This window comes from Nicotiana tabacum, chromosome 5 (assembly GCF_000715075.1).
Source record: "Nicotiana tabacum cultivar K326 chromosome 5, ASM71507v2, whole genome shotgun sequence".
NCBI classification, from domain to species: domain Eukaryota; kingdom Viridiplantae; phylum Streptophyta; class Magnoliopsida; order Solanales; family Solanaceae; genus Nicotiana; species Nicotiana tabacum.
In genome coordinates, this window is record NC_134084.1 from 135,392,806 (window position 1) to 135,418,405 (window position 25,600).

The window sequence follows — 25,600 nt, forward strand, 5'->3', positions numbered from 1 at the left end:
TCCATGCCTCTCCCAAGCTTTTAATAAATACATATACACATGCATTCTTCCATTAATTTTCTATAACATGAATTAAGAAAACCATGTACCTAGAATTAGATCTAGCTTATTTTTCAAAAATTAAACCACCCATTTAAACTGGACTCATCATTCCAACATTCTAAGACATCGATCTTTAATAATTTGATGAAGATATCCACTATCTGATCTTGTGATATCACCAACTTAAGGTCTTCTTTCTTAAATATTCGTCTAGTGCCTTTTGGAGGATAGTCCATTTTTCATTTTTGCTCGTCTAAAACTTATTTGCTTGCAAATCATGTTCGGTTGACTCTTGCTTTGGCTTATTTATTCTTTTCTCATCGATTTGTAAAGATTTGACAAGTTCATCAACATACGGTCGTGGTCGTGGTGTCTAAAGCCTTGAGCTCTTCAATATAATCCATAACTTAAGTATATCTTGAATCGTATTTTTTTTAATGGCCCAATGACTCGCTCATTTTTCAAGTCTTCGATCTCCATGTACACTATTCGTAACCATTATCGTTTCTCTGGCTTCATACAAAGAAAATAACATTCTCAAATATCTTGTCATTAATCCTTTTATAGACGAGAATATAATGTGAATTTTCTTGTCCATATTTCTAGCTCATTGCAGTGACATCATTCGCCAATTCCTCTTCGTACTCAAGATTCCTCAGTTTACAGTTCTCCATATATAAGCAACTGCCTTGTCAGGGTTGACACCTTTAAGTTTTTAGGCTCTTTGCCAATCAAAATAATCCTTCAAAAAATATTTAACTTTTGAAATTTTAGTAGTTCAACCTATTAAATTACTTTTCGTCAATTTGACCAGCATTCTCGTAACTATAGTATCTTAGTTTCATTCACATTTATATTAATTTGAAGTTCATCTTCTCAAATCTTCAAACAATTCGAGTTCTCCACATTAAAGACGATTGACTCTGATACCAAATGTTGAAAAATACTTAATGGAAGAACACTTCAATGATATTCTCTTGAAAACGAGTGGATGAAATATTTCACTCTACTTCTTGGTCACAACTTGGTTTATATAACAAAATGGTTGTACTATACATTGGTATTTATAGATTTTCTCCTAGGAGTTACATTTACCTGTTAGTTTAGTATATGTATTACATCAATTTTATTCTTGTCTCCCATTTCCTAAATACACGTACATAACCATACATAAATTCTTACGTTAATCTTCTAATACATGAACTAAGAAAATCCATATGCATGTACGTGCTTTGAATGAGTTTAGTTTATATTTCTTAAACTAAACTTGTCTTGCTTTAATTTGGAACTATATATGTTGTGCTCCAAAACCATTTTGAATTTTAAAGATTAAATAGATCTTGAATTCATTAGCATCATCAATTTTCCCACTTTGCTCTGTTTGTGTTGAATTTTCTAAACTTGAAACTAATATTGTATAAATATATTTTAGGAATTGTAATTAAAAGTAGATACACCTTGTTAAAAGAAACTAGGCTCTAAAGAACAAAGAAAAAGTAATTTTTCTCTAGGGTGTTTAAAGAAGAATTTAAATGTGAATATATCAGCAGACACTAAAAATATGTACAAGTATGTAAACTAACCACGCAAATATGTATGATGAAAAAACAAATTCTATCATGTATGCATGATTAAAAAAGTTTAAAATCGTTTTCCGAATATGTAAATATAGTAGTATATCTTAACTGCGCATTGTTGAAGACCTTGAATGATTTGATCTATATGACCATTTTGTCAGTGCATTCTGATTCTTTAATTTCTTTTACTTTTCAGGAAATATGAAAAAGCTCTATTTTACCACCTTTTTCTTATTTTAAAAAATATGTTTTTCTTTGAAACAGTTGAAAGCTAGCTAGTCTGTTCAGTGTATGACAAAATTAAGAATCTTTGCCAAGATTAAAAATGGAGCCTTACTTATTCAAGTGAAAGAATGAACAATGACCATAAACAAAGCACATAATTGATTTTGTTAATTGCATATGAAAATGTTTGACCTTTTAATTATATAGAAAAAATGTAGACAGTGAAGTGCAAAAATGTTGAACTATTTTAAGGATGTTATGATAAAAATCAAAATATGGTGGATGTCTACTCTTCCTTCATGATCTTTCTCTCAAATGGTTAATGACATATTCAATGACATATTTTCTATGTTCAATGACATATTTTCTTCATTTTTCATGCCTATATAAAGGCCTTGTAATAGATAGAAAAATACACCAAAGTGAAAGAAGAAAACACTTCTCCATTCTCTCTATCTCTTCTTGTTTACATTTTACTGCATTGCTTTTATTTTATAACATGTTATCAGCACAAAGTTCTAATTTTATTCTTAACTCCTGCTAAGTTGAGCCATATTTTATTAAGGTATGTATCATTATAATCATTTTATTTATGACAGTATATATCATATGCTCATTGTTTGTAGATTACTTGTGCGCTTGGGCATCTTAAATAGTTTAAGTACATTGTAGTGATAAAATAACTATTTCCTTCCGTGCTCAACTCTTAGAGGACCTCAAAGTCATCAAACTAGCTATGCACTAATGTCATACTTATAATATTCATGGACTCCCTAGATCAAAACATATCTTTAAGGCATTTTGAAGAACTGTGAGAAATAAATTGACAAGCAATAATTTTATAGTTTAATTACTTTATATTTATTGGAACATATAAATAATGTTAGTCACGTTCAGTTCTATTAACACATATATATCAATAATATAAAGTGAAATGAAACAAGTATGTAATTTCTACTTTATGGCAAGAATAAAATGAAATAGTAGATTGTTAACATGATATAGCTCTATTTTCATTTCTTTTACCTTAATCGTTTTGTTTTCATTAATTGTTTATTATTATAATTATTTCTCTAACTTATTCATCTTTTATGATAGTTTTCACTATGTAAAATTTATCAAAACTTGAATTTGTGGCACTTGACATCACCGGGATGAACTATTTATCATGGGTTCTTGATGCTGAAATTCACCTTGACGCTAAAGGTCTTGGAAATACTATTATACAAGGAAATGAAGCATCAAATCAGGATAAAACGAAGGCCATGATTTTCCTTAGTCATCATCTACATGAAGGGTTAAAAACTGAATATTTAACCATAAAAGATCCACTTGAATTATGGATTAATTTGAAGGATCGATATGACCACCTAAAACTTGCGGTATTACCGAAAGCTCAGTATGAGTGGATACATTTAAGGTTGCAAGACTTTAAAACCGTAAGTGAGTATAATTCTGCTATCTTTAAAGTAAGGTCTCTATTAAAATTATGTGGAGACACTATCACAGATGAGGACTTATTGAAAAAAATATTTTCTACTTTTCACGCTTCAAATGTGGTGCTACAACAACAATACCGTGAAAAAGGTTTTAAGAAATATTCTGAGTTAATCACATGCCTACTTGTGGCTGAGTAGAATAATACTCTATTAATGAAAAATCATGAAGCTCGTCCCACTGGGTCAGCTCCATTTCAGGAAGTGAATGTTGTAGCAACATATGATAAGTTTGAAAGAAAACAAAATAATTACCGTGGTCGTGGAAATGGTCGTAAACGTGGACGTGGCAGGGGGCGAAACAATTATCGTCATTATGGTGGAAATAAATTGGAGAACAATAAGGGTTCTCAAATTAATCATTCAAAAGGTAAAGCTAGTATGTGTCACCGATGTGGTATGAGAAGTCATTGAGCATGCATTTGTCATACGCCAGAACATTTTGTCAAACTTTATCAAGCCTCCCTCAAGAAAAAAGAAAATAATGTGGAGGCACATTTGACCTTTCAAAATAATGATGATGAAGCAGGTCCCTCAAATAAATATGATTCTAATGCACATCTTGCATATAAAGATGATGATTTTGAAGGCCTAACAAATATTACTCATTTAGAAGTTGGGGAATTCTTTGAGGATATTGACTGAAGAACTAATCATCTTACTGGGGAATGAAGCTATAAAAGTTGTTATGTTTATGTTTGCAACTAGTTTATTTTTCTTGAGTGTATTTTTCTAATGCATCATGTGTTGCTAGTTTCTACATTTTTAATGTATTTCTTAATGTTTTTTTTTCCTGCTTGTCTTTCATATTTCTTATGATGTATTATTTGTCTTTTTTTATGAAGAATATGAAAATTCCCCAGTCTTCAGTTGGACTCAAGATTAATAAAGATGATATATGTCTTCTGGATAGTGCTACAACACACACTATTTTAAAAGATAAGAGATATTTCTCTTATTTGGTAATGAAAGAAGCGAATGTTAATACAATATCCGGTAGTACAAGATTAATTGAAGGTTCTGGAAGAGCCAATTTATTACTACCAGGAGGAACAAATTTGGCTATTGATGAAGCACTATATTGTAGTAAATCTCAAAGAAACTTATTAAGTTTCAAAGATATTCGCCAAAATGGCTATCATATTGAGACTACAAATGATGAAAAGATTGAATATATTTATATTACTACAATAATGTCCGGTAAGAAATATGTGCTTGAAATGTTACCTGCTCTTTCCTCCGGCTTATACTACACAAGTATTAGCAGGATTGAAACACATGTCGTAGTAAACGAGAAGTTTACTAATCAAGATAATTTTATTATTTGGCATGACCGGTTGGGCCATCCTGGCTCTAATATGATGCGTAAAATAATTGAGAATTCACATGGACATGCAATGAAGAATCAGAAGATTCTTCAATTTAAGGAATTCTCTTGTGCTGCGAGTTCTCAAGGAAAATTAATTATTAGACCATCAACTATTAAAGTTAGGATGGAATCCCCTGCATTTCTGGAACGTATACAGGGTGATATATGTGGGCCCATTCACCCTCTATGTGGACCATTCAAATATTATTATATGGTTTTGGTAGATGCATCTACAAGATGGTCACATGTATGCTTACTATCAACTCGCAATATGACATTTGCGAGATTGTTAGCTCAAATAATAAAGCTAAGAGCACAATTTCCAGATTATGCAATTAAGACAATTCGTCTTGATAATGCCGGTGAGTTTACATCCCAAGCCTTTAATGATTATTGTATTTCAACTGGGATAACAATTGAGCATCCGGTTGCTCATGTTCATACACAAAATGGTCTAGCAGAATCATTGATCAAACGCCTCCAATTAATTGCTAGACCAATGCTTATGAGAACAAAACTTCTCATTTCAGTATGGGGTCATGCTATTTTGCACGCAGCAGCACTTGTGCGGATAAGGCCCACAAGTTATCATAAAGTCTCCCCATTGCAATTGGCTTTTGGTCAGGAGCCAAATATTTCCCATCTTAGGATCTTTGGTTGTGCGATATATGTTCCAATTGCTCCACCACAACGCACAAAGATGGGTCCTCAAAGAAGGTTGGGGATATATGTTGGATATGAATCTCCTTCTATTATAAAATATCTAGAGCCGATGACTGGAGATTTATTTACGGCAAGTTTTTCTGATTGCCATTTTAATGAATCAATATATCCAACATTAGGGGGAGAAAATAAGCAGTTGAAAAAGAAGATAGATTGGAATGCATTATCACTGTCTCATTTAGATCCTCGAACAAATCAATGTGAACAAGAGGTTCAAAAGATTATTCATTTACAAAATATTGCAAATCAATTGCCAGATGCATTCACTAACCTACCAAGGGTGACTAAGTCACATATTCCAGGTGCTAATGCTCCAATTCGAGTTGATATCCCGACAGAACAATTAATTAAAGCAAATGAGTCTAAGTCATGCTTGAAACGTGGTAGACCAATCGGTTCTAAAGATAAAAATCCTCGAAGAAGAAAAGGAGCAAGTGATCAAAGTGAACATAACACAGAGGTAGTGGCTCAAGAAGAGCCCCAAGACGTAACAAATGATAAGACCTTAGGGGAGGTCCAGGTACCTAAAAATAATGAAAATGAAGAGATATCAATAAGTTACGTCTCAACCGGGAAAAGATGGAACCGAAATAATATTGTTATCGATAACATTTTTGCTTATAATGTTGCTGTTGAAATAATGCAACAAGATGAGGATCTTGAACCAAAATTTGTCAATGAATGTAGACAGAGAAATGATTGGCCAAAATGGAAAGACGCTATCCAGGCAGAGTTAACTTCACTTGGAAAACGTGAAGTCTTCGGACCCATAGTTCGAACACCTGAAGGCATAAAGCCAGTAGGGTATAAATGAGTTTTTATGCGAAAACGAAATGATAAAAATGAAGTCGTTAGATATAAAGCACGACTTGTGGCACAAGGGTTTTCCCAAAGGCCTGGAATTGATTATATGGAGACATATTCTCCTGTAGTGGATGCTATCACCTTCAGGTATCTCATAAATATGGCAGTACAAGAAAAACTTGATATGCATCTAATGGATGTTGTTACAGCCTATTTGTATGGATCATTAGACAATGAAATTTTTATGAAAGTACCTGAGGGATTTAAAGTGCCAGAAGCATATAAAAATTTTCGAGAAACTTGTTCAATAAAGCTTCAGAAATCTTTATACGGATTGAAACAATCGGGACGTATGTGGTACAATCGCCTGAGTGAATACCTGTTGAAAGAAGGGTACAAGAATGATCCAATTTGTCCCTGTGTCTTTATAAAAAGGTCTGGATCTGAATTTGTTATAATCGCCGAGTATGTTGATGATTTAAATATCATTGGAACTCCTAGGGAGCTTCCAAAAACAGTAGACTATTTGAAGAAAGAATTTGAAATGAAAGATCTTGGAAAGACAAAATTTTGTCTTGGTCTACAAATTGAGTATATGAAAGATGGATTATTTGTCCATCAATCGACATACACCGAAAAGATTTTAAAGCGATTCTATATGGATAAAGCACATCCATTGAGTACCCCGATAGTTGTGAGATCACTTGATATAAAGAAAGATCCATTCTGACCTCATGAAAATGATGAAGAGCTTCTTGGTGCCGAAGTACCATATCTTAGTGCAATTGGGGCATTAATGTATCTTGCCAATAATTCTCGACCAGATATAGCTTTCTCAGTAAGCTTATTGGCAAGATTTAGTACTTCGCCAACACAAAGACACTGGAATGACATTAAACATATATTCAGATACCTCCAAGGGACCATTGATATGGGTTTATTTTATTCAAATGAATCCAAACCATCATTGATTGGTTATGCAGATGCAGGATATTTGTCTGATCCACACAAAGGTCGATCTCAGACAGGCTATTTATTTACAAGTGGAGGTACAGCCATATCATGGCGTTCGACAAAACAAACTATGGTTGCTACTTCTTCAAATCATGCAGAGATAATAGCCATTCACGAAGCAAGTCGAGAATGCGTTTGGTTAAGATCTATAACTCAACACATTCAGCAAACATGTGGTCTTTCTTCAAAAGAGAATATTCCAACAATATTGTATGAAGACAATGCTGCATGCATAGCTCAATTGAAAGGAGGATATATCAAAGGAGATAGAACAAAACACATTTCACCGAAATTCTTTTTCACTCATGATCTTCAGAAGAATGGTGAAATAGATGTATAACAAGTTCGTTCAAGTAATAATTTGGCTGATCTGTTCACTAAGGCATTACCAACCTCAATATTTGAAAAGCTGATATATAAGATTGGAATGCGTCGTCTTCGAGACATTAAGTGATTTCTCATCAGGGGGAGTTAATACGCGTTGTACTCTTTTTCCCTTACAAGGTTTTGTCCCATTGGGTTTTCCATGCAAGGTTTTTAACGAGGCAACCAAAAGGCGTATTTCTAAATATGTGTACTTTTTTCCTAATAATGTTTTAACGAGACACATTATTTATGGACATCCAAGGGGGAGTGTTATGATAAAAATCAAAATATGGTGGATGTCTACTCTTCCTCCATGATCTTTCTCTCAAATGGTTAATGACATATTCAATGACATATTTTCTATGTTCAATGACATATTCCATGACATATTTTCTTCATTTTTCATGCCTATATAAAGGCCTTGTAATAGATAGGAAAATACACCAAAGTGAAAGAAGAAAACACTTCTTCATTCTCTCTATCTCTTCTTGTTTACATTTTACTGCATTGCTTTTATTTTATAACAAAGAACACATTATTTGGATCATAGAATTTTGATTTCTTGGTTATTTGTGCACTTGATATTGTTTGAAGTTTTAACCTGCGGATATTGCTAATTAATTGATATTATCTGCGTAATTGGAGATATTGTTTGAAGTTTTAACCTGCGGATATTGCTAATTAATTGATATTATCTGCGTAATTGGAGATATTGTTTGAAGTTTTAACCTGCGGATATTGCTAATTAAACAGTTTCATTCACGGCCATAACATGTATAAAGGCTTCTCTTTTCAGAACTTTTTGAAGTAATAGCGCGCATGACCAAGTTTATAAAATCAGCTTATCTAAAAAGTGTTTTTCGGAAAAAGTATTTTTTGTGAAAAGCAAAGTATTTTTTTCTTTCTAAAAGTTTTGTCAAACACCTTAATCTTTTAGAAAAAAATTACTTTTGGCAAAAAAATCATTTTAGGCCAAAAATAAACTTGACCAAACAGGCTATAACGTAACAGTAGAAACTAATTAACACGTCTATGTCAAGGAGGATAAGGAAAAATAAAGGAAAAAAGTCTGTTGGGCATCAATATAAGATGCTCCAATTAGCTTTTGGTTTGTGAACAACCTATATTACATTTACGGCGATCAAAACACCAAAAACATATAGTTATATACTAGAGGGATGATGCCCGTGCAAGTTGCACGGGCCTGACACCAAAGCGACCAACATTAACATTTAAGTATCTATTGTCGATAATAAACACAACGCTTTGTATTATAATCAAAATAAGTATTTATAATCAAAAGATTTTTTTATGCAGCATGGGCATAATGTTGTTTTCTTTACAATATGTGCCAACAAGGCAAATAAGGAAGTAAGGACGGTGCCTCTCGAACAACCAGACCAGAGACTCAAGTTACTTCATCTTTTTTACAATACTTCTGGTTGTTGCAAGCCTGTCCCACTATCTACATTATGTTATTAAGTAGGCATGATTAACCTACTGTCCATTAAAACAATAAATGATTTGATATGGACACTGAGAAGATGTAAATGGATCGATCTACAAGGGCCATTAACCCCTGTACAAATTTCTCTTCAGGATTTAGGATGATTAGAAGAAAAGACGGAAGCTCAACCCTCTGCCTTTGAGATGGTTCCACCATATTGAATCAACATCAAACCAGAGACAGCTATAGTATTCCTAGAAACACAGAATTCCCATTGATCTTTTTATTTATTGAAAACCAACCATGCATACAATATCCTGGAGACCTAGGCACTAATAGTTCTTTCCATAATATAACATGAACAAAGGAACAAGATAAGCAAGTGGCATTCTTACACTGTATGAACACCTGATTATCCTCCGCCGTCTTCGATGAAAATCGCTTTCCATCAAGCTGTAAAACCATTGATATAAAGAATGCAATTAAAACCAAGCATACTTCAAAGCTCACTACATAGAAGACATACTATTCTTCTGAGGTTCATACTAAAGCCTAGAATCATGTAAGGAGCAACAACAACAACAACAACCCAGTATAATCCCACTAGTGGGGTCTGGGGAGGGTAATGTGTACGCATACCTTACCCCTACCCTGGGGTAGAGAGGTTGTTTCCAAATAGACCCTCGGCATCATTCCCTCCAAGAACTCCCCACCTTGCTCTTGGAGTGACTCGAACTCACAATCTCTTGGTTGGAAGTGGAGGTTGCTTACCATCAGAGCAACCCCTCTTGTCACTAAATTTAAGAAGCAACATCAGTAATATGGCACTATAAATTTATATTTATGGGGTAAATGTAGTTCCCAGGTCAATTTAAAAAGGAAAATTCCAAATACTTGGATAAGGAATGTTGTTACTGCAACCAAGAAATTAAAGACATCATGTTTTACCAAAACATAATAGATTCCAGAATACAACCAATAGCAAATAATTACTCAAAGGAGATGCTTACCATAACTCCAAGAATTATAAATGGTCATATCATTGTCAACAGAATCCTTGAGCGAAGAGTAAACTCCATGCGAAGAGAATGTGTAGCTCTCATAAACTGTGCAGACAAAAGTTCTGCCAGTAAACAAAAAACAGTTACAAATCTGTAATGGAACTTGGTTAAAAGGAACAAAGATAGAAAAATTTAATACCAAGAGGCAGGCACAAAGAGATTCTTACAGATTCAACCAGAATCATCTCTAGGAACATCACTTAGCAGATTTGCAGCTTTTACAAAAGATTACTAAGTTTTGTATCAGAACCATATGGTGCAGGATCAAAGTGTAGTTCTTGCATCCTACAAAGCATATGAAAATGTTAATATAACATCTTGAAAGATGTTTAACAAACTACAGATATCAATATTGCATTGTGAAATACATTGAACATGCCTTTATTCCTGGCATATGTAAATCACAGTAGCTAAGAAATTCCCATTCTGCTTGCATTAAATTTGGAACTGAGAATTTTGCTTTTCATAAAGACAATATGAAGCTGTCTTATTTAGCTTTGTTTTACCTTTCAGGATGATCAAAAGTAAAAATTTAAAATAATGTGAGTGCGCCAAAAACCACAGACTTGAATTTATATCGGCAGATGCACCACTTCAATCACTATCATCCAAGAATAAGATGTCACGGATGGAACAGATAAATATTCCGGACGCTGTAAGTATTAGAAATCATTCCATTAAAGTAATCTTGTGGGAAATATCTTTAATGTATTGCAATATCATCGTTCCAAAACATTGAAAGAGGTGCACATACTCAACGTGGTTAGATGTCCACAAAAGACGTGTATATAATTTTTTCTTGATTTTCAATAACAAATGAACTTCAGCCACAAAAGTAAAATATTGGAAGCAGATGGAAAGGTGCATGCAAGGGAGCAGGTGGACACTCCACTTAGAATAGATAATTGTCATTAGAATAGAATAGTATTTACTCGGCTCCTAACGATTTAAGAAATTAGCATGCCCCTCAAAGTAACAAATTGCAAATAGTGAAGAACATCTATGGCTCCCAATGGACATAAAACTTCTCTTGGCTAAAGCATTTTTGAAGAAAATTACTTATAAGATATGAACTTTTAAAAAGTTCCAATATACTAGCATTATCAGACTAATCAAAGAGTAGAAGGATGACAATTCACCTAATCTTTGTACTGATGGTTTCCTCTTTCTTTCTTTCTTTCTTTCAAAACCCAAAGAATGGAATAACTAGTCTGACCACAAAAACCTTCCTCAGAAGTTATTTTAGCAATTTCGGAGTATGAAGTGAAGAACATAGCACTCAGAGTAAATGTGCTCTCTTATATAGCAATTGTCTTTTTCTTTTATTTCTAAGTAATATAAGCTAATATATCCCTCAAGTGTTGCATAATTTTCTCCAAACATATTCTAATATTCATAGACTTAAATCATATAGGAGGTGAAATATATCCCAGCCTAAGTAGCAGAGTGCATTGTGCAGAATTTGATACACTTTTTAACACTTTTTGGTATAGAAGACAATACTGGGCATTGATAACAGGTTACATTTGAGGGATGATTCGGAGCTTATGCACATTCAAATAGCATGTGTGAAAACTTAAAATGGAGTTCCTATCATTGAACTATCCAACTTTTGTCCATTTGTCCCTTTACAGGATTATGAGATGTGCATGCTCTAAAGGAATACATGATGACGTAGGCGATAAGTTCTTCCTCAACATAAAGCACCAGTTCTACTAAGTTGATGGCGTGATACAAATATATGTAGAATATATGTTACTTGTACTTGTACTAAAGGAAGAAAATAATATTTTGATCAGAAAAGAAAGATGATTTTTCTTTATCTACTTTATGAACATAACTTATTTTTCACTACAGCAATGAAAACTATTTTTAAAACATAGAAAGAGAACTAACAACTGTGACGACTTGTTAAATGACAAAATCATTGTCATACTCCTGAATTAGCAAAGTGAGAATCCAAAGAAACCTTAAATACATCTTTGAGATAATCAAGAGATAAATTTATGATCAAGATCACACACATGAGAGTGAAGAAAAGGCAATTAAGAGAACTTACCAAGCGAATGGGCTCTAAATGGTCATACCTTATATAGTTGCGAGCAAGGTCATCAGAGCTTCTTTCTATGCTAGTATCACCTTGTCCAGAAGTCCTTTCACCTTACATGAATACAAACCAAGTGTCAAATGTGATAGCATGGAAGAAGCAAAACCAGAGCAACCAAACCGTGTGACTTGTAGATGGAAGGACCTTTAGATACAGAAATGTTTTTTTATAAAAAAAAAGCACCATAGCTAGTAATAGACCACTTTAGATAAATAGAAGCAGAAATATTTTTCTCAAACAAAGTATAATGCTAATGTCTATTCAAAGAAAAAGCAGAAGAGCAAGATAAACACTCAAAGCAAAAATGAGATAGCAATAAACAATACCCAAGGTTACATTGTTGACCAAAATAAAGCAAAAGAAAGTAATTCATAATCATACCTTGCATCCTTAGTGTGTGGATGGCAATAATACCCAACATAATTATCCAAGTCTTGAACAGTGGCCTCAAAATCACCAAAGTAAAGACTTTCTTCTCGAAAAGCCTTTGTTCAGCCGATACAAATTTTTCTGCTGCAGCCCAAAAAGGTAAATGGCAACATGAAACTTCAAATAAGTTGAGTGAGGAAATTCAACAAACAATTTGGGTGCACAATCCACTTTAAGTTTCAGTCATTTCGATACCTTAAATTTTCCATAAAAGGGTTTAATTCTGCACTAATTAGCCATGATACATGTGCAAATCTGAGGAGTATACTGGTACTGAAGATAGGAATGTAAGTGAGAGGAAGGCAGAGAAACTGAAAGAACCATAGACTAAGAACGGTGAAGGAGAATGTAACCAGATGTCTTACATAATTAAAAAGGCAGACAGATGTCAATATAAAAAAAGAAAATTCCTGATGCTGCAATTGAAGTAAATACACGTGTAGGTAAATAGATCCAATAACTAAAGTCCGTTGTCCAGTACAATTGAAGTAACTTTTTGTACAATGGTTTAGCGCTGTGTTCGTCCACTCTCTTCTCGCTTATATGTAGTAATAAAAAAATAGTACTTACTCCGTTTCAATTTATGTGAACTTGTTTGATTGACACAGAGTTTAAGAAAAAATGAAGACTTTTAGAATTTGTGGTCCTAAACAACTTAAAACGGGGCCCAATGTATTTGTGTGGCTATAAAAGTTTCTCATTAAAGATATAATTATAAGTTTAAACTTAATTATTACCAAATTTAGAAATGGGTCATTCTTTTTGGGACGAACCAAAAAGGAAATATGTTCACATAAATTGGAACAAAGGAAGTATATATATATATAGACTAGAGGAGGGCCCAACACTGAATTACAAAAATAATTTCCTTAATTGTATTTCTCTAGTTATTTTGTAACGATTATTTGTATTAATTTAAATAATATATTTAAAGATAAAAAATATATATGGATCTTTATTTAATAAAAATATTGTTTTTTCGAGTTAACCATCTAATTTTAAACTTAATTTGTTGGAATTAAACATTAGCGAAAAAGATATAAAAAGGTTTCAAATATTTCATTAGATTACTTCTTTTTTATTTTTTATGTTTGTTTTTCCATCATATTCTAATTCAAAATTTACAATAAATTTTTTTAGCAAAATAATAAGTAGGCTTGTTGGTAACACAAAACAAATCATAGACAACACATATTGATAATTTCTTAGTGAGTTAAATGTAAGAGAAAAAAAGACCCTAATTTATTTAAATCTCATCAATTTGTGAATAGCTAAAGAATTTTCACTTTTTCCGTTGATAATTCATTTGCTAATAGTTTTAAATAAGATGAGATGTCCTCTTCTAGCATAAGGAAAATCACGTTTTACATTAAAAGTGGACATGAAAATAGAAGAACAAATATTTCTAAAAGAATACTACCCTACTCTTTCTTTTTAGAGACTTTTCTTATTAAGTGCTTGAATTAAAGACAATTATTTGAGCAATTACACCTTAAAATATTTATTTGACTTTCAAAATAATCATGAAGATAGTAAAGTTATTATAGTTGAATAGTAATATCGTGAGTTCTAATTTGAACCCATGTTATTTTCTAATTAGATTACTCTTTTCTTATATAATATATATTCCAAAAATATAAATTTACTACTAATATTCTATTTTCATTTTCCTTTTTCACATGAATTATCGACATTGGGGACTTTTTTTTTCCTTTTCCTAATACTGCAGTACTATGTTATTTTACAAATTTAAGTATATTCTCTATTATTATTACTCCATTATTTTGTGTTTCCTATTAAATGAAAGGTTGAAATATAAATGTGTTGCAATGTCGCCAAAAGGAAAAACTCAAGCCCAAATAGAATACGATGGACCTTTGTGAAAACCAGCAACAAACCTTTGGGTGGAAATGACTCAAGGTAGTCACTCTTATGCATGTTGTTTAAAATATATCCACAGTTTATAATGTATTTAAAGATTAGCCAATTCGTTTAAGCTTCAGGACATCGCCTAAAGTTTAAGAATTGTGTCCAGAAGCTTGAATCTTATGTCCTGAATTTAAAATTAGTGGTTCATAAATTCAGGACACTTAGTCATGAATTTCAAATTAGCAACTCAAAAATTCAGGACACTAAGTCGTGACATCCAAATTCAAGTTTGGATAAATTGACTAATCTTTAAATACATTATAAATTGTAAATATATTTTAAACAACGGGCTTAAAAATGGCTACCGGTGCACTTCGCGCAACCTTTGGTAGCTGAAAAAAGATAAGAACTGTTTGATAAAGCCATCAATTTATTTTCAATTTAACTTTAAAAACTATTATTTTATCAAAAACTCATTTTTCTGAAGTAAAAGAAAAATTTTGAATGCAAAATAAAAGTTGTGCCTAGTGTAAATAAAAGACAACATTTACTGAATAAGTAATTTTTTTCACCAAATACACAATTATTGCTCGTCAATTTCTACTTAATGGAGTTGATCTTGATCACTTATTTGGAATATATGAATGCTAAATTGGTAATGCAACAAACCTTGTAAAAGAAGCACCCTAATTAAATTCCCTAACTAACGAAATTTTCCATAATAATCGATATAAACAGATTCTTCCGAAGATTTAATAGTAGAGTATCTATTTTTGGAGGTCTTCATGTAGTAAATTAATTACAGCTACCAACCATGCATGGTCCTGTACTATATATATATATATATTAAAGCAAGAAAGTTACTATATGTAATTGACATTATGGTTAAGCCAAGTGACAAGCTAATAAATGTCAATAGTATATGGTAACTTTAGTCTAAATTTGATTATTCTTGTCACGACCCTAACCCAGGACCCGATCGTGATGACGCCTCTCGTGAAGACAAGGCCAGCCAGACCAAACAAAACACCTCTTTTAAACAGTTAAATACCATAAATAGTTCTAAAATATGATATAATAACCATAATTTACAGAATTTACGATAACAACGGTAGAAGCCATCCCGACACAACCCAAACCGAGGTGTCACAAGTCATGAGCAACCAATAAATCCGGATACCAGTCTACTAGATACGAAATCCGATACAGAAGTTCAAGGACATGAAATTAGTAAAATAAGGGAGGCACGGGGGCTGTGGACGCCAACAGCTACCTCATAGTCTCCGTAATCACTGCCTGGACTGGGAGGATCAACACTCAGGAGCGGACTCTACGATGCCTGAATCTGCACACACGGTGCAGGGAGTAATGTGAGTACTCCGACTCAGTGAGTAATAATCATAAATAATGGTTGAAAGCAAGAGAACAAGTAAAGGCACAAAGCAATTCTATATCAAGCAGCGAAATTACTTAAAGCAGTAAATCAGTGAAGAAGTCAAATGAAATCCCTTTAAACCAAGTAAAACATGTAATTTAGCAGGTAGATAACAAGTAGAAATCCGCCCCTCAGGCACAGTAACAATCACTCAGAACAGTATCAGCCCCTCGGGCTCACTCTCAGTACGATATCAGCCCCTCGGGCTCACTCTCAGTACAGTATCAACCCCTTAGGCTCACTCTCAAATCATGATGGGTACCCGCACTCACTGTGGGTGCAGACTCCGGAGGGGCCCCTTATGACCCAAGCGCTATATCAAGCCACCTCGTGGCATCATCTCTCGGCACTCAGCCTCACATCACTCAGCACTCGGCCTCACATCACTCAAGCCACCTCGTGGCGTATAAAAGTATCTCAGGCCCTCGGCCTCATATCACTCAGCATATCTTCACAAATGGCCCTCGGCCTCACTCAGTCCGAAAATCATCACAAGCCCCTCGGGCATTAGCAAAACAGTAGTTCTCAGCCCAAAACATCAATTAGAAATATCATTTAAGTTTCAAATATGAATAAAAGTGGTTGAGTTTGTAGAACAGTAAATATCAACAGGACTGAGTTCAAGTAACAAGTCAAAACAATGAGGAATAGTGATAAAAATTCTCGAAGGGTTCAAATAGTTGGTACGAAGCCCAAATATGGCAATCAACCCAAATCATGATGATAACAAATAAGTTTCAGTCAAATACGCGGTAAAATCATCGATCGGGACGGACCAAGTCACAATCCCCAGTAGTAAAAGACCCCACGCTCATCATCCAGCACGTGTCTCACCTCAATATAGCACTACGATATGCAATCCGGGATTTCAAACCCTCAGGACATCATTTACAATCATTACTCACCTCGAACCGGCAATGACTCTATCTCGCTACGCCTTTACCCCTCAAATCGGCCTCCCCGCACGTCGAATCTATCCAAAATCAGAACGAATACATCACAATATGCTAAGGGAGCAAAGCCCAAACGAAAACAATCAAAAAATATCAAAAATTCCGAAATTTGCAAAACCCGAGCCCCGGGCCCACTTCTCGAAACTCAGAAATTTTCACATCATTAGATTTCTTATCACCCCACGAGTTCATACATACCAAAAGTTCTCAATTCCGACCTCAAATGATCCTTCAAATCCCAATTCAAAAGTTCAAAATCCCAAGCTCTAGTTCTTCCATTTTAGCTTAAATTCCATAAATTTCTAGGTTAATTTCACAATAGAATCACGTTTTAGGTTCAAAATCTTACCTCCAATCAATTCTCCTTGAATTCCTCTTTAATAACCTTCAAAAAGCTCTCAAAATACTCAGCTACCGAGGAAAAATGGCTCAAAATTGCGGATAAAATGTCTTATAAACTTTCTGCCCAGTTCTCATATTCCTTCTTCGCGAACGCGGTCAACCTCGCACGTTTGCGTAGCACAAATTTACGTTGACCAACTTTTACCTTACGCGAACGCGACACGCCAGTCGCGAACACGATGCCTCATCCGCCTTGACCTTCGCGAACGCGAGACACCTGACGCGAACGCGAAGAGCAAATTCCACTGGACCCCAAATCCTTATACGCGAACGTGGACAACCTCATGCGAACGCGAAGCACAAACTCCTAGCCTTCCGCGAACGCGAGGCACCTATCGCGAATGCGAATGCTTAAATTCTGGCCTTCCTCAAATTCTTCTACGCGAACGCGAAGAGAAAATTTTCTGCAACAGCTCGGCAGATTTTTCTGCAAATTTCAAACTCCAAAATGGTCCGATTGACCATCCGAAACTCACCCGAGGCCCCCGAGACCTCAACCAAAAGCACCAAGACATCCTAAAACCTCATTCAAACTTTTTCTAATCATCAAAACACCTCAAACAACACCAAATCCATCAATTCACATTGAATTCAAGTCAAAGTTTTCTAAAAACTTCCGAAATACGCTTTCGATAAAAAATGCAACCAAACCACGTCTGAATGACCTGAAATTTTGCACACACATCACAAATGACATAACCAAACTATAACAACTCTTGGAATTTCATTCTGACCCTCGGTCACCTACCAACCGGAAATCGCCAATATACTAACTTCGCCAATTCAAGCCTAATTCTACATCGGACCTCCAAAACCAGTTCCGATCACACTCCTAAGTCATAAATCACCTCCCGAAGCTAACCAAACCATCGTAACTCACATCCGAGCTCTCTAACACATAAGTCAACATCTGGTTGACTTTTCCAACTTAAACCTTCTTAAAAGAGACTAAGTGTCTCATTTCTTACCAAATCCACCCCGAATGCAAACTAATCAACTCGATCACATAAAACGCAGATAACGAAGAATAAAGAAGTAGAAATGGGGAAAACGGAGCAGTAACTCATAAGACGACTGGCCGGGTCGTCACATCCTCCCCAACTTAAACAAACGTTCGTCCTTGAACGAGTCAAGAAACATACCTGAAGCCTCAAATAGGTGAGGATATCTGCTTCGCATCTCCTGCTCAGTCTCCCAGGTAGCCTCCTCCACGGGTCGACCTCTCCACTGCACCTTTATTGAAGCTATATCCTTTGACCTCAACTTTCGAACCTGAAGTCGCAAAATAGCTACTGGATCCACATCAAAGGTCAAATCATCACCCAACTGCACCGTGCTGAAATCCAAAACATGAGACGGGTCCCCAATGTACTTCCGGAGCATAAAAACATGAAATACAGCGATGCACGCTAGACAAGCTAGGTGGCAAGGCAAGCTCATAAGCCACCTCTCCAACCTTACGAAGCACCTCGAAAGGCCCAATGAACCGTGGACTCAACTTTCCTTTCTTCCCAAACCTCATAACACCCTTCATGAGCGAAACCTTCAGCAAGACCTTCTCACCAACCATGTAGGACACATCTCGAACCTTCCGGTCCGCATAACTCTTCTAACGCGACTGTGCTATGCGAAGCCTCCCCTGGATCACCTTCACCTTTTCTAAGGCATCCTGAACCAAATTTGTCCCTAATAGTCTAGCCTCGCCGGGCTCGAACCAACCAACTGGGGATCTACACTGCCTCCCATACAAAGCCTCATACGGAGCTATCTGAATACTCGAGTGGTAGCTATTGTTGTAGGCAAACTCTGCAAGCGGTAGAAATCTATCTGATAAACCTCCGAAATCCATAACACAAGCACGCAACATGTCCTCCAATATCTGAATAGTACGCTCGTATTGCCCGTCCATCTGAGGATGAAAAGCTGTGCTCAACTTCACCTGGGTACCCAACTCTCGCTGAACAGACTTCCAAAACTGGGAAGTAAACTGAGTGCCCCGATCTGATATGATAGTAACTGGGACACCATGCAACCGAACAATCTCCCGAATATATATCTCTGCCAACTACTCTGAAGAATAAGTAGTACAGATAGGAATGAAGTGCGCGGACTTGGTCAGCCAATCCGTAATCACCCAAATAGCATCAAACTTCTTCAAAGTCGAAGTCCAACAACAAAGTCCATAGTGATCCTCTCCCCCTTCCACTCAAGAATAACCATCTGCTGAAGCAGGCCACCCGGTCTCTGATGCTCATATTTCACCTGCTGACAATTGAGACACCGAGCTACAAATCTCACAATATCTTTCTTCATTCTTCTCCACCAATAGTGCTGCCTCAAATCCTGATACATCTTCGCGGCACCCAGATGAATGGAATACCATGAACTATGGGCCTCCTCCAGAATCAACTCCCGAAGCCCATCCACATTGGGCACACAAATCCGGCCCTGCATCCTCAATACCCCAACAACACCAATGGTAACATCTATATCATAATTATGCTGAACTCTATCTTTAAGGACAAGAAAATACGGATCATCATACTGACGCTCTATGATGCGATCATATAAGGAAGACCGAGAAACCACACAAGCCAAAACCCGACTAGGCTCCGAAATATCCAACCTCATAAACCGATTGGCCAAGGCCTGAACATCAACTGCAAGAGATCTCTCCCCAATTGGAATGTATTCCAAACTCCCCATACTCACTACCTTTCGGCTTAAAGCATCGGCCACTAGGTTGGCCTTCCCCGGATGGTACAATATAGTGATATCATAATCCTTAAGCAACTCCAACCATCTCCGCTGCCTCAAATTAAGATCCTTTTGCTTGAAAAAATGCTGAAGACTGCGATGATCGGTGAATACCTCACAAGATACGCCATACAAATAATGCCTCCAAATCTTCAATGCATGAACTATGGAAGCCAACTCCAAATCATGAACGGGGTAGTTCTTCTCATAGGGCTTCAACTAACGAGAAGCATAAGCAATAACTCTACCCTGCTGCATCAATACACAACCAATCCCAATTCTCGAAGCATCACAATACACGGTATATGAACCTAAAGCTGATGGCAAAACCAATATTGGAGCTGTGGTCAAAGCTGTCTTGAGCTTCTGAAAGCTCTCTTCACACTCGTCCGACCATACAAATAAAACACCCTTATGAGTCAACTTGGTCAAGGGCGATGCGATAGATGAGAATCCCTGAACAAACCAGCGAGAATAGCCTGCCAAACCAAGAAAGCTACGAATCTTTGTGGCTGAGGACGGTTTGGGCCAACTCTGAACCGCCTCTATTTTCTTTGGATCAACCTGAATACCCTCGCTGGACACCACGTGCCCCAAGAAAGCCACTAAACTGAGCCAAAACTCACACTTGGAGAATTTTGCATAAAGCTTCTCTTCCCTCAATCTATGCAATACAACTCTCAAATGTTCTGCGTGCTCCTCCTGACTATGCGAGTACACCAGAATATTATCAATGAATACTATAACGAACGAATCAAGATAAGACCGGAACACGCTGTTCATTAAATGCATGAATGCTGCTGGGGCATTGGTTAGCCCGAAAGACATCAAAAGGAACTCATAATGACCATATCTGGTCCTGAAAGCAGTCTTAAGAATATCTAAATCCCTGATCTTCAACTAGTGATAATCCGAACGGAGATCAATCTTGGAGAACACTCTCGCTCCCTGAAGCTGGTCAAATAAATCATCAATGCGAGGCAAATGATACTTGTTCTTAATTGTTACCTTGTTCAATTGCCTATAATCAATGCACATTCTCATGGTGCCATCCTTCTTTTTCACAAACAGGACTAGCGCACCCCAAGGTGATATACTAGGCCGAATGAACCCCTTATCTAGGAGTTCCTAAAGGTGTTCTTTCAACTCCTTCAACTTCGCTGGTGCCATACGATATGGTGGAATAGAAATGGGCAGAGTGCCCGACACTAGGTCAATACCAAAATCAATATCCCTATCCGGTGGCATGCCCGACAGGTCTGCAGGAAACATATCGGGAATGTCCCTCACAACTGGGACAAAATCAATACTAGGAGTGTCACGACCCCAACCCCGGTCGTCATGGCGCCCAACACACTGCTAGGCAAGCCCGACCATATAATGACCTTAACCCATTTCTCATACAGTTCGTGATCAATTACCACAGATAATTTACCAAGTCATAATACTTGAAGTCTGAAATAAGAGCTAAAACATGCGGAATCTCAATAATAATCCTACAACATAGCCTAAAAGGATCCGGTGTCATAAGTCTGAGCCTCTAATACAGGTTTATCAACCTAATACATGTCCATCTAGGGAATACTAGTTAAAAACAAGGATAGAAGGGAGAGATCAGGGTTGCGGACGCCATAAAGCTACCTCGATGCTCCCGGATATGCGCTGCTCAATTGAAATAATCCTCACTCAGCCTCATATGCACCTGGATCAGCACGCAAGGTGCAGGGAGAAATGTGAGTACTCAGCCTCAGTGAGTAATAAACATAAATAATGGTTGAGAATAAGAAATCATAGAAAAACACGGGGTAATCTATAAATAGGCAATTTAAGACAAGTAGAATGAAAAGCGATAAACCAATGAAATCGAAGTATAGAATTACTACCACGGATAAGCAGATAAATGACAGATAAAACAAAATGCAACACATAAAATGGTACTCTCTAGTACCCGCTGCGGCGTGCAGCCCGATCCATTTATTTATCATTGACGGCGCTCACTAGGGGTGTGCAGACTCTGGGAGGGCCCCCTTACGACCCAAGCGCAATAACAAGCCATCTCGTGGTATCAATTAGGCCCTCGACCTCAATATTGATATAATACTGCTGCGGCGCGTAGCCCGATCCCATACTCAGTCCAGAAATCACATAAGCCCCTCGGGCAATAATAAAATAGTAGTCCTTAGCCCAAAACGTCATTAGAAATATTATTTAAGTTTCAAATTTGAGTAAAAGTGGCTGAGTTTGTAAACCAGTATTAAACAATAGGACTGAGATCAAGTAATATGTCAAATAGTAAAGGAAAAATGATAACAATCCCCGAAGGGTCCAAATAGTTGGCACAAAGCCCAAATATGGCAATCAGTCCAAATAATGATGATAACAATTATGCTTCAATCAAATACGCGGTAAAAGCATCACTCGGGACGGACCAAGTCACAATCTCAATAGTAAACGACCCCACGCTCACCATCAAGCGCGTCTCACCTAAATATAGCACTACGATATGCAAATCCGGGGTTTCAAACCCTCAGGACATAATTTACATTCATTACTCACCTCGAACCGGCTAAAGCGCTAGCTCGCTATGTCCTTGCCTCTCAAATCGACCTCCTCGCGCGTCGAATCTGACCAAAACCACAACGGATACGTTACAATAGGCTAAGGGAACAAAACCCAAGCGAAAATAATCGAAAAGCATCAAAAATCCCAAAATTAGCAAAACTCGAGCCCCGGGCCCACTTTTTAAAACTCAGAAATTTTCACATCATTAGACTCCTTATCTCCCCACGAGTTCATACATATCAAAATCACAAGAATCGGAGTTCAATTGGCCCTTCAAATCCTTAATTTATGCTCTCTAAAGTTCAAGCCCTAAACCACCATTTTTATCCATTAATTCCTTAAATTTTCAGTCCTAATTCATGAAGTAACACCATAGAATCGTGTTTGAGGTCCAAGAATCCTTACCTTATCGAAGCTCCTTGAAATCCCTCTTTAAAATTCCCCACAATTCTCCAAGTCCAAAGTGAAAATGACTAACCCTTCAAAAATTCGCAAAGAAGAACTTAAATACATTCTGCCCAGACATAACCGCTTCTGTGGTCAAAACTCCGTATCCGCAAAAATCACTTAGCCTCCCTAGAATCGCTTCTGCGGTCAAAATTCCGCATCTGCGACTTCGCAGATGCGGCTCCTAGTCCGCTTCTGCGGAAATAGCTGACCAGGCCAACCCTCGCTTCTGCGGCCTTCTCTTCGCATGGGCGACACCGCTTCTGCGGTCCCAATTCGATAGAAGCGGAAATACCAGAAGCAGCAACAAATATTGAGTTGCACAAGTCCAAAACTTCCCGTTAACCATCCAAAATCACCTCAAGGCCCCCGGGACCTCAACCAAAAACACCAACACATGCTAAAACACCATCCAAACGTGTTCCAATCATCAAAACACCCCAAACAACATCAAAACCATCAAATTACATCGAATTCAAGCCTAAGTTCTTCTAAAACTTCCGAAACACGCATTCGGTCAAAAATCCAATCAAATCACCTCCGATTGACCTGAAATTTTACATACACATCCCAAATCACATAACGAAGCTACAACAACTCTCGGAATTCCATTCCGATCCTCGGATCAAAATCTCACTTATCAGCAGGAATTCGCCAACATACTAACTTCGCCAATTCAAGCCTATTTCTACACCGGACCTCCAAAACCACTTCCGATCACACTCCTAAGTCACAAATCATCCCCCGAAGCTAACCGAACCACCAGAAATCACATCCGAGCCCTCTAACTCATAAGTCAAAATCCAATTGACTTTTCCAAATTAGGCTTTCCTTAAAGAGACTAAGTGTCTCATTTCCCACCCAAACCAATCCAAATCAACTCGATCACACCAAATATAGAAAAGAAGGCATAAATAAGCAGAAAATGGGGGAACTAGGGAGGTAACTCATGTGACGACGGGTCGGGTCGTCACATCCTCCCCAACTTAAATAAACGCTCGTCCTCAAGCGAGCCAAGTAACATACCTGAAGCCTCAAACAGGTGAGGATATCTGCTCCACATCTCCCGCTCGGTCTCCCAAGTAGCCTCCTCCACGGGCCGACCTCTCCACTGCACCCTCACTGAAGTTATATCCTTCAACCTCAACTTTCAAACCTAACGACCCAAAATAGCCACCGGCTCCACATTAAAGGTCAAATCATTATCCAACTGAACCGTGCTGAAGTCCAAAATATGAGATGGGTCCCCAACATACTTCCGGAGCATAGAAACATGAAATACCGGATGCACTCTCAACAAGCTGGGTGGTAAAGCAAGCATATAAGCCACCTCCCCAATCCTCCTAAGTACCTCAAAAGGCCCAATGAACCACGGACTCAACTTCCCTTTCTTTCCAAATCTCATAACAACCTTCATGGGCGAAACCTTCAGCAAGACCTTCTCACCAACCATGTAGGATACATCTCGAACCTTCCGGTCCGCATAACTTTTCTAACGCGACTGCGATGTACGAAGTCTCTGCTGAATCACCTTCACCTTCTCTAAGGCATCCTAAACCAAATCCGTCCCCAATAGCCTAGCCTCGCCAGGCTCGAACCAACCAACTAGAGACCTACACCACCTCCCATACAAAGCCTCCTATGGAGCCATCTGAATACTCGACTGGTAGCTATTGTTGTAGGCAAACTCTGCAAGCGGCAAAAACTCATCCTACAAACCTCCGAAATCAATAACACACGCACGCAACATGTCCTCCAATATCTAAATAGTACGCTCGGACTGCCCGTCCATCTGAGGATGAAAAGCTATGCTCAACTCCACCAGAGTACCCAACTCTTGCTAAACAGACTTCCAAAACTAGGAAGTAAACTGAGTACCCCTATCTGAGATGATGGAAACCGAAACACCATGCAACTAAACAATCTCCTGGATATATATCTCTGCTAATCGCTCTAAAGAATAAGTAGTACACATAGGAATGAAGTGCGTGGACTTGGTCAGCCAATCCACAATCACCCAAATAGCATCAAACTTCTTCAAAGTCCGAGGAAGTCCAACCACAAAGTCCATAGTGATGCTCTCCCACTTCCACTCGAGAATAACCATCTGCTGAAGCAAGCCACCTGGTCTCTGATGCTCATATTTCACCTGCTGACAATTGAGACACCGAGCTACAAATCTCACAATATCTTTCTTCATTTTTCTCCACCAATAGTGCTGCCTCAAATCCTGATACATCTTCGCGGCACCCAGATGAATGGAATACCGCAATCTATGGGCCTCCTCCAGAATCAACTCTCTAAGCCCATCCACATTGGGCACACAAATTCGGCCCTACATCCTCAAAACACCATCATCACCGATGGTCACATCTCTGGCATCATCATGTTGAACTCTATCCTTAAGAACAAGCAAATGCGGGTCATCATATTGGCGCTCTATGATGCGATCATATAAGGAAGACCGAGAAATCACACAAGCCAACACTCGACTAGGCTCCGAAATATCTAGTCT

At 37.1% G+C, this 25,600-nt stretch overlaps 1 protein-coding gene across 6 annotated transcripts; it reads right to left on the bottom strand.

The window, feature by feature from the left end:
- Nucleotides 1–8,871: 8,871 nt before the first annotated feature.
- Nucleotides 8,872–13,153, bottom strand: LOC107826643 (uncharacterized). 6 transcript variants are annotated; one of them, XM_075254087.1, is made up of 7 exons: nucleotides 12,856–13,153; nucleotides 12,613–12,741; nucleotides 12,212–12,284; nucleotides 10,292–10,409; nucleotides 10,074–10,186; nucleotides 9,703–9,857; nucleotides 8,872–9,516 (listed from the first exon to the last, which is right to left on the bottom strand). In XM_075254087.1, exons 5-7 carry the CDS (start codon nucleotides 10,099–10,101, stop codon nucleotides 9,307–9,309), a joined length of 393 nt encoding a protein of 130 aa, XP_075110188.1. In that variant the 5' UTR covers nucleotides 10,102–10,186; nucleotides 10,292–10,409; nucleotides 12,212–12,284; nucleotides 12,613–12,741; nucleotides 12,856–13,153; the 3' UTR covers nucleotides 8,872–9,306. The 6 variants fall into 6 exon arrangements, 4 of the variants coding, with proteins under 4 accessions (XP_075110188.1, XP_075110187.1, XP_075110189.1 ...); XM_075254086.1 differs by having other exon boundaries at nucleotides 12,613–12,744; XM_075254088.1 differs by having other exon boundaries at nucleotides 8,872–9,317; nucleotides 9,459–9,516; nucleotides 12,613–13,153.
- Between the last annotated feature and the right edge of the window lie 12,447 nt (nucleotides 13,154–25,600).